The sequence below is a fragment of the Chiloscyllium punctatum genome, chromosome 44 (assembly GCF_047496795.1).
Source record: "Chiloscyllium punctatum isolate Juve2018m chromosome 44, sChiPun1.3, whole genome shotgun sequence".
NCBI lineage: Eukaryota > Metazoa > Chordata > Chondrichthyes > Orectolobiformes > Hemiscylliidae > Chiloscyllium > Chiloscyllium punctatum.
This window is the reverse complement of record NC_092782.1, coordinates 59616663-59630436: the sequence shown is the minus strand read 5'-3', so window position 1 is coordinate 59630436 and position 13774 is coordinate 59616663. Positions and strand designations below refer to the sequence as shown.

The 13774-nt window shown below is 40.1% G+C and overlaps 1 protein-coding gene across 2 annotated transcripts in view; it reads left to right on the top strand.

Annotated features, from left to right (window-relative positions):
- Nucleotides 1-13774, top strand: part of upf2 (UPF2 regulator of nonsense mediated mRNA decay) — a 106435-nt gene that overhangs the window by 19110 nt on the left and 73551 nt on the right. For both annotated transcript variants that reach the window (XM_072563026.1, XM_072563027.1), the window contains 4 exons: nt 2478-2675; nt 6157-6306; nt 11800-11903; nt 12343-12428. In XM_072563026.1, the coding sequence (XP_072419127.1) occupies nt 2478-2675; nt 6157-6306; nt 11800-11903; nt 12343-12428 (538 nt within the window). The remainder of the gene's footprint in view (nt 1-2477; nt 2676-6156; nt 6307-11799; nt 11904-12342; nt 12429-13774) is intronic.

The window sequence follows — 13774 nt, the reverse complement described above, 5'->3', positions numbered from 1 at the left end:
TCATAAAGCATTGCCATTACCCTTTGCATTACTTCATGTTTTCAATCCAGCACTGGAATCCCCAGTGAAGTCTATTCATACCACTCATTGGAAGTGCCTTAGATGTATTTACACTTGACTGCAGATCGTTCTCCCTTGTCACAAAAATTTCCAGGCCTTTTTGTCTTCAACCATGTTCCTCCTTGGGGCCCACCAGACTGTCAGGGTTTTAGTGGAAGGGGATAAAATAAGAACACAATCATGTATTCCAGAATGCCGTGGGAAATAAGGGAGGAAATTGCGGGGCCCTTGCAGGAATGTTTATATCATCCATGACACCAGGTGAGGTACCTGACGATTGGAGGGTAATGTTATGTCTTTGTTTAAGAAGGGTTGTAAGGACAAACTGGGGAACTATTCCTGTCAGTCTGACTTCAGTTGTGGGTAAGTTTTTGGAGGGGATTACAAATGAAGAAATATTTATATATTTATAAATATTTAGAGGCAAAAATTGATAGCATGGAAAATCATGAATCAGAAACTTGATTGAGTTTTTTTGAGGAAGTTACGATAAAAATTGAGGGCAGAGCAGTAGATGTTTACCTGGGCGTTCATAAAGCCTTTGACAAGGTTCCTTATGGTCGACTAGTTAGTAAAGTTGGGTCACATGGGATTCGGGGAGAAAGTGAGGACTGCAGATGCTGGAGATCAGAGCTAAAAATGTGTTGCTGGAAAAGCACAGCAGGTCAGGCAGCGTCCAAGGAACAGGAGAATTGACGTTTCGAGAAGGGCTTATGCCCGAAACGTCGATTCTCCTGTTCCTTGGATGCTGCCTGACCTGCTGAGCTTTTCCAGCAACACATTTTCAGCTCACATGGGATTCAGGATGAGCTTGCCAATTGGATACATAATTGACTTAATGGTAGGAGACAGAGAGTGATGGTAGAAGTTACTTTTTGGATTGAAGGCCTGTGACCAGCGGTGTTTCACAGGGATTGGTTCTGGGTCCTCTTTTATCATTTATTTAACTGATTCGGATGAGCATGTAGAAAGCATGGTTAGTAATTTTTTGGGATGATGCCAAAATTGGCAGCATAGTGGACAGTGAAGAAAGTTTTATAAGATTACAAAGAGATCTTGATCAAAAGGGTCAATGGACTGAGAAATGGCAGATGGAGTTCAGTTGGATTAAATGTGAAATCCCCACGTACCCACGGGAGGGAGGGTGGGGGGGAATACGTTCCAAGACCTACTGCGGAAGGCCAAAACCATAGACAATACGGACAATAGCAAACCCATTCATTTAAATGGGAAACTTACCTCCTCGTCTGCCCCCAGTCCCTGGTTCTGGAATGCTCTATGTAATATGTTCAGGCTGTGGTAAACCACGGGTAACTGAAACCGCAGTAACCAACTCTGCAGGTATGACAGTCTCCCTGCATTATGTTTGGTACAACAATCAGGAGCAGCACCTATATGGTCGGGCCTTGGGTAGTGTTGTAGAACGGAGGGACCTAGGGGTTTAGGTACATAATTCTTTGAAGTTTGTGTAGTACAGACAGGGTGCTTAAAAGGCATTTAGCAAACTTTTATTGTTTAGTCCTTTTGAGTATAGGAGTTGGGAAGTCATGTTGAGGTTGTACAAGACATTGGTGAGACCTCTTCTGGAGTACTATAAATGCAGTTCTGGTCACCTGTTATAGGAAGGATGTTATCAAGCTAAAGAGGGTTCAGAAGAGATTTACCAGGATGTTGCTGGGTATGGAAGGTTTGAGTTATAAAGAAAGGCTGGATAGGCTGGGACGTTTTACACTGGAACGTAGGAGGTTGAGAGGTAACATGATAGAGATTTATAAAATAATGAGAGATATAGAAAGGGTTAATGGTAGATGTCTTTTCCCTAGGATGGGGGATTTCAAAGCTGGAGGTACAGTTTTAAGGTGAGAGGAGAAAGATTTTAAAAAGACATGAAGCAAATGTTTTCTACAGAGGATGGTTTGCGTGTGGAGTGAAGATCCTGAGGAAGTGGTGGAGGTGGGCATAGTTGCAATGTTGAAAAGGCATTGGATAAGTACATGAAAAGAAAAGTTTTAGAGGGATTTGGGCTCAGGAACAGGCAGGTGGGACTAGTTTAGTTTGGGATTATGTTCGGCATTGACTGGTTGGGCATGGATTGAAGCGTCTGTTTCCGTGTTGTATGACTCTGTGATCGTTCTCTAGTTCCTTCCACAATTCATATTCTTTTATATTTGGATAAGAGAAAAATTTGCAGGTCTTTTCCTTGGAAGATGTTTGTGTTAAAGTGTGTCTGTTATACTATTAATTAGTTCAATCAAAAATGTGTATTAAACAGTGAAGAATATGAATCTTGAGATCTAATACAAAAAGCTTGAGCGTCATAAATGTATTAAGTAAATTTGCATGAGTAGGCATGAAGTATTACTAGAGGATCGCTGTTCCGTATCATCCAACAAGATTCTGTAATTCTGTTTCAACAGAACATGGCACTGGCATAGACATCTTCACACCAGGGAAGCCTGGAGAATATGACCTCGATGGAGGAATTTGGGAGGATGAAGATGCACGCAACTTCTATGAAAACCTAATTGACCTGAAAGCATTTGTACCTGCCATATTGTTTAAAGATAATGAGAAGAACTCGCAGAACAAAGATTCGAGTAAAGAAGATTCAAAAGGTAACAATGTTTAGGTGTTAAATGGAAAATCCCTATCTACGTAGAGCATCTGGATTAAATTGGAAAGTGATGGCTGTATGTGTTTGAAGCTTGGAGTTTTATTGCATAGTCTGGCAATCTGGTTTGCTTTTGCATTTCAGAAATTGGAAAAGTAAAATGTATTTTTGGAAATTTTGGCAACATGCAGAGATTCACAATTCATGGGGTGACTTCTCTCCAAGTCCTTAAGTAACTTTTATATTCATAAACTGCATAATTCAGATGCTGATACTTTTTCAGTGAAATCTGGACTGTTGACCAAATTTCACCATCAACTTACTGTACATTCATGACTGATATATCTCAAGGACAAATGCACTCACTGTTACTTAATTGTAATGGATCTCTGTAGGATGTAAATAAGCTAAAACCACAGGAGGCTTCTACTTTGCATGGACTTGTTGGAATCGTAGTTGAAAAGATAAAACATCATGGATGTAACGAAAATTATGGTGTTCCACTCTGTCTTGATGACAATCTGCTGGTCCAAATATAAGTTACAAATCTTTTTGCTTAATTGCAAAAAAAAAGACATTTATTTTATTATTGAGATTTAAATTATCTAAAATATCTGGTAAAAACATATAGAAATAATACAAACAGAAGTAACCTTTGTAAGTAAATGTTGCAAGCTGGACTCCTTTATTTCATGCACTCATATAGTTGTTTTATATTCCTGGGGAGGCATGGGGAGTGTGAAGATGAGAGAACTAATGTGTGGACATTTTGGCCTCTTGCAAGTTTCACACCTAATACATGTAAATTCGCAGACCATTTTCAGTAAGAATGCCTATCTTGGTTTCTCAATACCATATTCCAGCTCTGAGCAGTGCAAAGGCCACGTCTAAATCTCAAACCCCTGTGTACAGAGGAGCGTTGATTATCCGGCATTCCATTATCTGAACATTGGATTATCCAGCAAGATCGCAAGGTCCCAATACTTGACTGAACTATGTTATCCGACACTCAGTTTTCTGGAATTCGATTAACCGATCGAAATACTCCCTGCCTGCATCCTTTGGATAATCGAGGTTCCTTTGTGTACTGACACACACGCACCCAATCTTAGCTTTTTTAGCCCATGCCAATTCTGTACTCTGTGTATCCTTAATGCCCTGTAGGATAATCTCTGTGCTCTCCCCTCTCCCAATGTTTCCATGGCCACTCACCGAATCTACACACTATTTCCTGAAAATTATCTACAGTCCATGAGGGTGGGGGAGTCTTCTCATCGTCTAATAAAAGTCTCATTTCATTGATAGAAAAAATAATTTTCTGGCATGTGAAAATAAATGACTGGACTCCTTCTCAAAGACACAGTTATTTTAATATAGAATCCCAACAGTATGGAAGCAGGCTATTCAGCTTGTCAAGTCCACACAGACCTTCCAAAGTGCATCTCACCCAGGCCTACCCCTACATTTCCCATGACTAATCCACCTAACCTGCACATCCCTGGACACTATGGGCAATTTAGCATGGTGAAACACTCTTGTTTTCCAAAGACTGACACATTTTGCTGAAATCAGTTAGCGTTTGAAACTCAGTTGAGCATTAATAACTGTCTGTAGCTCTTCAAACAATAAACTATTATCTAGGTAGAAAAGAACAAGTGTTTATAAGCAGATGGCCTGTCAATGTTGGGGGGCAGATGGTTAGAATTCTTCATGTGTCAAAACTGTCCATTTTTTTTTATTCAGGCAAAGCCATTTAAATCCCACAAAAAAAGCACATACTGACAGGATATTTTGATAAATTCCTAACTTTGTGATGCTACTTTGTCCACTTGAAGTACTGGTGAACAAATATACCAAGTTAGTCATTATAAGAATCAATGTAACCTTGAAATGACAAATCCTAGTGCTGAGTTCTGACATGGTCCATCACTTTTAATTGTGACACTTGGGTAAACAAATACATTTCTACTCTTATCAGAATATCCCTCAGCAGGTTTGCCATTTGCTTCTCAAACCTGGTGAGGTTTTAATCTATTTCCAAAATCTGTGTGATTAGCAAAAAGAATCTTCCTGCAATGAAATGTGCCTTCAGACATTGACCGAAATTCAGCATTAGAAGCAGCAACAGCAGTTTGCCATAGTACCTCCAAATGTATTAACACCTTGTTAAACTACAGAGAATTGTTTTGATGCTCTTTAAAGAGTGTTTTCTTTGCTCTTTTCTTCAAGTGATTTAGATCTAATCTCTACTGACAGTAATTTGGAGCAATGGTTCCTGAAAGATTGAGAGCAACAATCAATGCCAGTGTTGTCCTAAAAGAATAATTTTGCCCTATTGCAGAGTCGTATTACACAGTGGAGATTTCTCAAGTTCACAAATATTCTGGCATATTTTTGACTTGAATAATATTTTATCCCCACTTGGGCTAAGGTTATTTATGTTAATGAAATTTATGTTATAGTTCAGTGTTTAATTCTCCTAAGGGCATTCTCATAGTGGAGTACGGTTGAATTGATTGTTTTTGTAAGTAAAGGTTGCCTCAATGTAAATGTTTTCTGTTGAGGTTAGAGACCTAGCTCTCAGGAGATTGAATGAGTGGGATTAAATTATCTAGGTAAGGAAGTACAAACTCTGATTTCTGGATAATTCTGAATTTGCTGCTGTCGTAGGGAACAGTGCAGACGGCACCCATGTTCCAAGATTGGGCAAAAATAATTCAGTTTACTTATCTGACCACTATTCAGTACTCCTTCAGTTTTATGCAGCTCATCTGAACATATTTATTGGATTTAGCTTACCTGTAACACCTTGCAGTTGAATAACTTGTTAATAGATGAAGGGCAGATAAAGTTTTAAAGGATTGTGGATAGCTCACAGCTATGCCTAAATTGACATCCCCTGCCTTCAGGAAGAAGGAGAAAATGATGATATTCTGGTCTGTGACAGATTGCGGAAGGTGAAATAGAAACTGTGCAATCTGCTTGTTCCTACCTTGCTGTCTTAGATCATCAAATAAAGCACGGATGGTTAATTAGATATGCGAAGACTGATCTGTGCGCAGTTGGGAGTTTAGGCTGAAATGTCATGCAGCATGGGTCTTATGCCATGAGCAGGAGATCAATCGGTCACCATTCCAAATTTCAAGGCTTGCCACTGTCTGGATCTGCCTTTTTTATTCAGGCTCCAAGAAGTCAAAAACTGAAAACAAATTAATTTTCTGCCATAAAATCCAGCCCTGTGTTGCTATGGGAAATGTAGTAGATTTTCTCAAAAGCCAGAATTTGTAACAGTTGAAGCAATATGGAGGAATGTCTAAATAGGACTGTCACTGTTTTGAGTTTCTTCTCCACTTTGTACAATGAGTAATTGTTTTAGGGAAAAAAAAACAAGTCGATAGTTTTGAATGTCCAGATATGGGTCACATAAGAAGCTTGCAAAATCCACTGCAGATCTTAATTTATTGTAATTCACCTGTTTGTACCAGATTCCAAAGATGGGAAAGAATCCAAAGAGTTGGTTGCTACAGAGGAATTGGAACTAGAACTAGAGAATCTGGACATTAATGATGAAATATTAGATGAAGAAGGAACAGAAGAAACAGAAGACCTCAGTCAAAAACTGCTAGAGGAGCATGGTAACACTGTATTTTTAACTACTGGAACTAAACTGTCCAGTTTGATACTTTCACTGTGTCGTTGAGCTGCATCCAACCTCTACAACTTACTAGACTGCCTTGTTGCATTTTTATATTTTCTTTTCTATTTTTAGGAATTTGGAAAATACTAATGGGCTTAAAACAGTAGTCTGTTGTTGGCTGTATTGACAGTATACGATTACTAGTCATTAATTGTTTATGTACTGATAAATTATCAAATAGAATCGCTCTGAAGTTTTAATGTTCCTGTTCTGAAACTGGTCTAACAGAGGGCTGAATAACTTGTGCTGTACTTCCCCCAAATTAAAATATAAATGTCAGTCAGGTTGAATGTGTTTTCAGCTTTAAGGGAGAAAACATTGGGCAGTAGCTGTGAATTCTGAAATCATGATTCACTGTGGATTACTAAAACAAAAGCAACATCCGAAACCTTGGAGGACACAATGACTGGGGTTTCTTAAAAAAAAAACTACTTTTGTTTAAATTTACTTTTGCACCCAGCTATTGCCAAATTTAAATTTGGCAGCAGGATCGAGGAGATTTCACTGAGACTACTGCAACTGCATTTAGTAATAATAGGCTGTGCAAAAGTGAATGAACTAGATGACGTCCCTGGTTGGTAGTGCTTTTGTAGTCAAGTGTAAAATGACACATTATGTCCCAGTAGCTATCTAGATCAAAATGGAATGCTAACCTCAAAATTTAGTGAAATTTGACAACTTTTCAACAACTTGACATCATAATATCAAATCAAAATCCACTTACTTTGGTTATGGTATGTTTCCATGAGATGATTGAGATTTTATATCTCTTCACTTCTATTATAACTGGGCAACCCCTTACTCTGATCAGTATCTGATGCCTCTGATTGTAGAATCTCCCACGTGGGGGGACACCCTCTCAGCGTGCACTCTGTAAAGCTTCTTAAGAATCTTTTCCAGTAAAGTCTCTCGTTCTTCAAACTTCAAGTACCAACCCAACCTACTCAGCATCTCCTCATGAGAAATCCCTCCATACCTGAGATCAACCTTTGGACTGCCTCTAATACCAAGCTGCCTTTCCTGAGGTAGACTGTTCACAGTATTCTCGATGTGGTCTCATTTGTACCTTGTCTAGTTTTTGTAACACATCCCTAGTTTAGATTAGATTAGATTCCCTACAGTGTGGAAACCGGCCCTTTGGTCCAACAAGTCCACACCGACCCTCTGAAGAGTAACTCACCCAGACCTATTTTCCTTTGACTATGGGCAATTTAGCATGGCCAGTTCACCTGACCTGCACATCTTTGTGACTGTGGGAGGAAACGGAAGCACCCAGAGGAAACCCACGCAGACACAGGGAGAATGTGCAAACTCCACACAGTCACCCAAGGAGGGAATTGAACCTGGGACCCTGGTGCTGTGAGGCAGCAGTGCTAACCACTGAGCCACTGTTGCCATTTCCTTTGAAATAAAGGCCAGCATCAAATTTGTTTTCCCTATTACCCACTGATCTTGCATGCTCGCTTTTTGTGAACCGTGCACCACGGCCCCATATCCCTGTGCTTTAGCTTTCTGCAGTCTCCTTCCATTTAAAAGATGTTCAGCTCCTCTACTCTTTCTGTCAATGTGCATAACCTTATATTTTCCACACATTATGTTCCATCTGTCAAGTTTTTGCCCACTCACTTAACCTGTTTTTATTCCTTTGTAGATTTTCTATGTCACCCTCACCAGTTGCTTTACCATCTACATTTGTGACATCCATGTACTTGCTGATAATACATTCACTTTTGTCATCCAAACTATTATTATATTGGTAAATAATTGTGGCTCCATTATTGATCTCTGTGGCACTCATTACAGGTTCTCACCATCCTGAAAACTTTCTCCTTATCCTAATTCTAACTTCCAATAGTTAGCCAATCCTCTATCATACTACTCCAATACCATGAGCTCTTGCCTTGTTAAGAATGTCATGAAAATCAAAGTGACTTTACCTGGGGCTACCTTTTATGGAAATGCTGGCTTGGAAAGTTTGCTGTAATGTGATTGTGTTGGGGAAAAAGCCAGTAAGGTGCTCTTGGAACCCAACTGCACCCCCTGGCACGACTCCTGTTTGATGGGTTTCTTTCAATATGTTTGTGTTGTATTCAAGAGAATAAGCACAACATATTTGCTCACTTGCTGGTGGATATTGTTATTCCACAACAGTCTTCTCATATTGTTCTGACAACTTGCTGAGAGCTTGAGCTTGAAATTCGTCGATTGGCTGTTCTTGTGGGACAGGCTGGACAAAATTTGATTTTTGTTTGGGTTAAAGTAACTCTGGAATGGTGCACCTGGATTGAATACAAGTCACTTCCTTTGTGATGAGCTCTACAAATTTAAATCCAGGTCAGGGTACTGTTAATGATTGACCATCCTATCAGACTTATGAATTACACCTGGTGCTGTTGAACTGCTGCTATGAGCTGGAGTTCCTTCCACTTGCTCTTTGGTAATGGTGAAAGTCAGTGTCTGAGTGAGTAATTTTGGGCCTGGTTGGATGAAGTCTAATGATGAAGGTGATTGCCCAAAGTCTTGCTGGCACGGTTAGCCATGGAGATGGATATTCCCCAGGGCAAGATACTGAGCTGGTGAAAAGAATAGTTTTCTGGTTACAGAATAGTGTTGTCAGAGTTTTCACAATGTTAGTCCGACTGACCGTGGCTTGGTATTTTTGAACATCATTGAACAGCAAACTTTTGCCCCCTCCTTCAGCTAATGCTAAGCACCAGAGTTTTGTCAGTCTGATTTGCATTGTTAATAGTGTGTTACTTGTCAGCCATAAAGACACATCTGCTCTGACTTTTCTTAAGTCATTTAGCCAAAATTGGAGCTTCCAGTTAGTTTTGAGCATTAAGCTATGTCCTACTACCCAATGATTCACCTCCAAATCTGGTAAATCTGTCAAGAATGACTTTTATTCACTGGTGTATGTGGGTACAATGTTTTGGACTAAGTAACCTTAATCTTATTGTGGCGAATTACTGTGGGCCTGATGGGATATTAAACACCGAGTTGTAAGTCAGGATAACTGACATGGAGTTACAATCTGACTTGTCGTCATGGATCTCTTGCGTGGCTAAGAGGTGTTATTGTGGAGAACTGGAGATGTTTGTTCTCTTGCACCAGTAATGCTGATAGAAGAGATATTTATAACTTTGAATAAAATAACATTATATAATACATTGTCCCAAGACTGAGTTTCTATCTTGTGCAATAACTGATAAAATGTCACATAGAAGGTTATTGCATAAGATAGGAGCTCATGGTGTTGGGGTAATGTATTAGCATGGATTGAGGATTGGTTACCACACCAAATGTAGTCAGAATTAATGGGTCTTTTTCATGTTGGGAAAGACTAAACTAGTGGAGTGTGGCAAGGATCAATGAGTTTCTAGTTAATGGTAACCCTAAGGATAAAGTGAGGACTGCAGATGCTGGAGATCAGAGCTTAAAAATGTGTTGCTGGAAAAGCGCAGCAGGTCAGGCAGCACCAAAGGAACAAGAGAATCGATGTTTCGGGCATAAGCCCTTCTTCAGGAATGAGGGTGTGCCAAGCAGGCTAAGATAAAAGGTAGGGAGGAGGGACTTGGGGGAGGGGTGTAGGGAATACGATAGGTGGACGGAGGTTAAGGTGAGGGTGATAGTAGACAGGTGCTGAGGAAGGAGATGTGGCTGTGGTAGCGAATCTGTTTGAGGACCCTAAGGATGTTGATAATTGGGGATTGAGTGATGGAAGCACCATTGAATGTCAAGGGGTAGTAGTTCAATTTATCTCTTCATGGAGATGGACGCAGTCTGGCATTTGTGTGGTGCGAATGTTACTTGGCACTTGTCAGCCCAAGCCTCTGTATTCTCCAGGTCTTGCTGCATCTGAACATGAACTGCTTCATTATCTCAGGAGTAATGAATGGTGCAAAACATTGTGCAGTTATTGGCGAACATTCCCAATTCTGCCATTAAGATGGAGGGAGGGTTATTTTTGAAGCAAGTGAAGGTGGTTAGCCCGACAATACTACCCTGAGAAACTTCTGCAGAGATATCCTGATGCTGAGATGACTGACCTCCAACAATGACAACCATCTTACAATGTGCTAGGTATGACTCCAACCAGTGGAGAGTTTGCCCCCCAATACCCACTGATGTTAGTTTTACTGTGATGCCTTGATGGCACATTTGGTTGACTGGTCGTAGTCATTCTCACCTCATCTCTAGAGTTCAGCTTTTTTTTTCCATCTTTGAACCAAGGCTGTAATAAGGTCAGGAGTTGAATAGACCTGGCGGAACCCAAACTGGGCATCACTGAGAAGGTGCTGCCTGTTGCACTGTTGGTGACACTTTACTAATAATTGAGAGTAGACTGATGTGGCTAGGTTGGATTTGTTCTGCTTTTTGTGTAGATGCCACAATCTGGGCAGTTTTTCACATCGTTGTAACTGTACTTGAAGAGCCTAGAGTACTGTGTACAGTTTTGGCTCCTGTATTTAAAAAGAGATACGTTGACTTTGGAGGCCATTCAAGAAATTCACTAACCAGCACAAAGAATGCTGGAGGAACTCAGCAGGCCTGATGGAATCATTGGAGAGAGAAACATAGTGAAAGTTTTTTCACTGCACTGATTCCTGGGATATAAAAGGGTCAATTTAGCAACTACAGATTAGGTCTTTATTCAATTGAGTTTAGAAGAAAGAAGGGTGATCTCATTGAAACTATTTTATTGAGATGTGTGAGGAAAGGCTTTTACACAGAGGGTGATAGGTGCCTGGAAGATACTGCCAGGAGAAGTGGTAGATCACGGTTGCTCACAACATTTAAGACACATGTGGGCAGATACATAAACAGGCAGAGAATAGAGGGGTATGTTTCATGTGCAGGTAGATGGGATTAGTTTAGAAAGACATCACTGTCAGCACAGACAGTGATTGGAAGGGCTTGTTCCAGTCCTGTACTGTTCTATAAAACAAGATTTTGAGGGGACTTGACAGGGGATATAAAGATGTTTGAACTAGTGGACATAGTCACATAATAAGGGGACACTGATTTTAAAATGGAGATGCAAAGAAATTCCTTCTCTGAGGGTCACGAATGGCTGGAATTCCCTACCTCCCAGAGAGCTCTGGAGGTTGTATCACTGAAAGTAATCAGAAAAGAGTTAGATTTTCTAAAATACTGGTGAGCTATAGGCGAGGAAGTGCTGGCATGAAAGAGGAGTTGAGACCTGGGGCAAATTGAGACATGATCTCATTGAATGGCAGGGCAGGCTTGAGGAGCCAGAATGCCTACTTGTGCTCTGATTTGTTTTTTATTAATGCCTTGTGTCCTCACTGAAATGTAGCAAAGTTTAGATATAGACTCAATAAAATTACTTTACTCCTCCTTTCACTGATCCAATTTCTATATAAGACAGTACCTTTTTCCTCGCTGATATTTGGTAATTATATCGCAGAGCAAGATGAAGAAGAAGCCAGCACTGGTTCTCATCTGAAACTAATCGTGGATGCTTTCCTACAGCAGCTGCCTAACTGTGTCAACCGGGACCTTATAGACAAGGTACTTTCTGAGTCTCATTTCACTTCAAAGCTTCTGCAGAATTGTGCAGCTTCCATTTCTTTGTATGCAAGACTTCACTTATCTGCTGTTAACCATGTGGAATATGTAGGTGGTTCTTTGCAGTCCAAGAATCCAAAATTAACCTCTATCCTGCTTCGGTCTTGTTTATCAATTGTCAATTAAATTTTCTCTTCAAAGATCCTATAGTCCCTGCCTCATGCGCTCTCTGAACCAAGGTGTGCGATGCCCCATGACTGAAATTTATCCCCTCCCTGAATGATGGGGACTCCTATAAATTATCCATATTCTGTTTTAGTGGAATTAAATCATCTTGGTAACAATGGACCTAGAGGATGAATGAATTGCAATCATTTTTTAATGATCGCTGAATGTAAAAGAACTTGTGAATCATCAAATCTTTTTATTTCTTTTTACTCAGGCTGCAATGGATTTCTGCATGAACATGAATACGAAAGCCAATCGAAGGAAGTTGGTCCGAGCCCTGTTCACTGTGCCTCGGCAGAGGTTGGTGTTTGTTTGTTGTGGCACTTTTTGATGGATTTACATGGGAAGAAAGTTTTGCGTTTTTCTTGATCTTGGGATGTGGATGTCATGGGCAAAGACTACTTCTAATAACCAACTTAGTTGCCTTGAGAAAGTGGACGTGAATCTTTCTCCATGCCCTACTGCAGTTCTGCTGCTGCTGCTGCTGATATTCCCACACTGGCATTTGGAAGGAATTCTAGGCTGTTGTCAGTATCCTGTAAGGAACGACCATTATTCATCCAAGTCTAAGAAGGGAGTTTGGACGTAATGTTATTTGCATGGCATTGCTGTTCCTGTCCTTCTAGGTGGTGGATGCTTGTGTACGTTTTTAAAGAAAGGGAAAATGTAATGTGTTTTAAATTGCCCTAACTGTTTACAGCCACGGTTGGCTTGTGGAGTTCAATGAAAGCAGTCAAGGCTAAAACATTGAAGAAGTTGAATATAGCCCTTGGCTAAAGGGATGAAAGGATATGAGGTAAAAGTGGTAACAGACCATTGAGTTGGATGAGCAAACATGATCATAATGAATTGCATGGCAGGGTCGAAGGCTGAATGACTACATCTGTTCTCATTCTCTGTACCTGTATAATACAATTACTGAAGGAGTGCTAATTTGGAGGTGCTGTCTTTCAGATGATAAATTAGTCTATGATGGATGTGAAAGATCCTATGGCACTATTTCAAGGAACAGTAGGGGAGTTATCCCCTACTATCCTAGCCAATATTCCTTCTTCAACCAACATTACTGAAGCAGATGATCTGGCCATTTTCACGTTGCTGCTTGTGGGTTTTGCTGTATGTAACTTGTCCCGTGCTTTAAAAAGATGACTACACTTCATAGATTACAAAGTCTTTTGGGGTTATCTGAGGCCATGAAACATTATTATAAATGCAAGAGTTTCATTCTTTTAAAATACCTGAATAATGGTGTTCATTACTGCAGTTTGTTACTCATAGATGCAATATTCTTCTCTCAGCCAATTGGAAAGTTGCATGTACACGATACAATTCAGCAACTTACCCATACTCCTTCAAAAATACCATCCATACCCATACTGTCTTGAAGGACATGGGCAACAGACACATGGGAACACCACGACCTGCAATATTCCTTCAAGCTGTACACCATCCTGACTTGAAATTACATTGTTGTTCATTCACTGTTACAGTGTCAAAATTATGAAAATCCCTCTCTCATACCATATTAAGAGTAGCAGTTCAAGAAGGCAGTTCACCATCACTTTCTCAAAGGAAATTAGGGATGTTCAATGAATCTTGGTACAGTAAGTGATGTCCACATCCTAGGAATGAATTGACGAAATGCT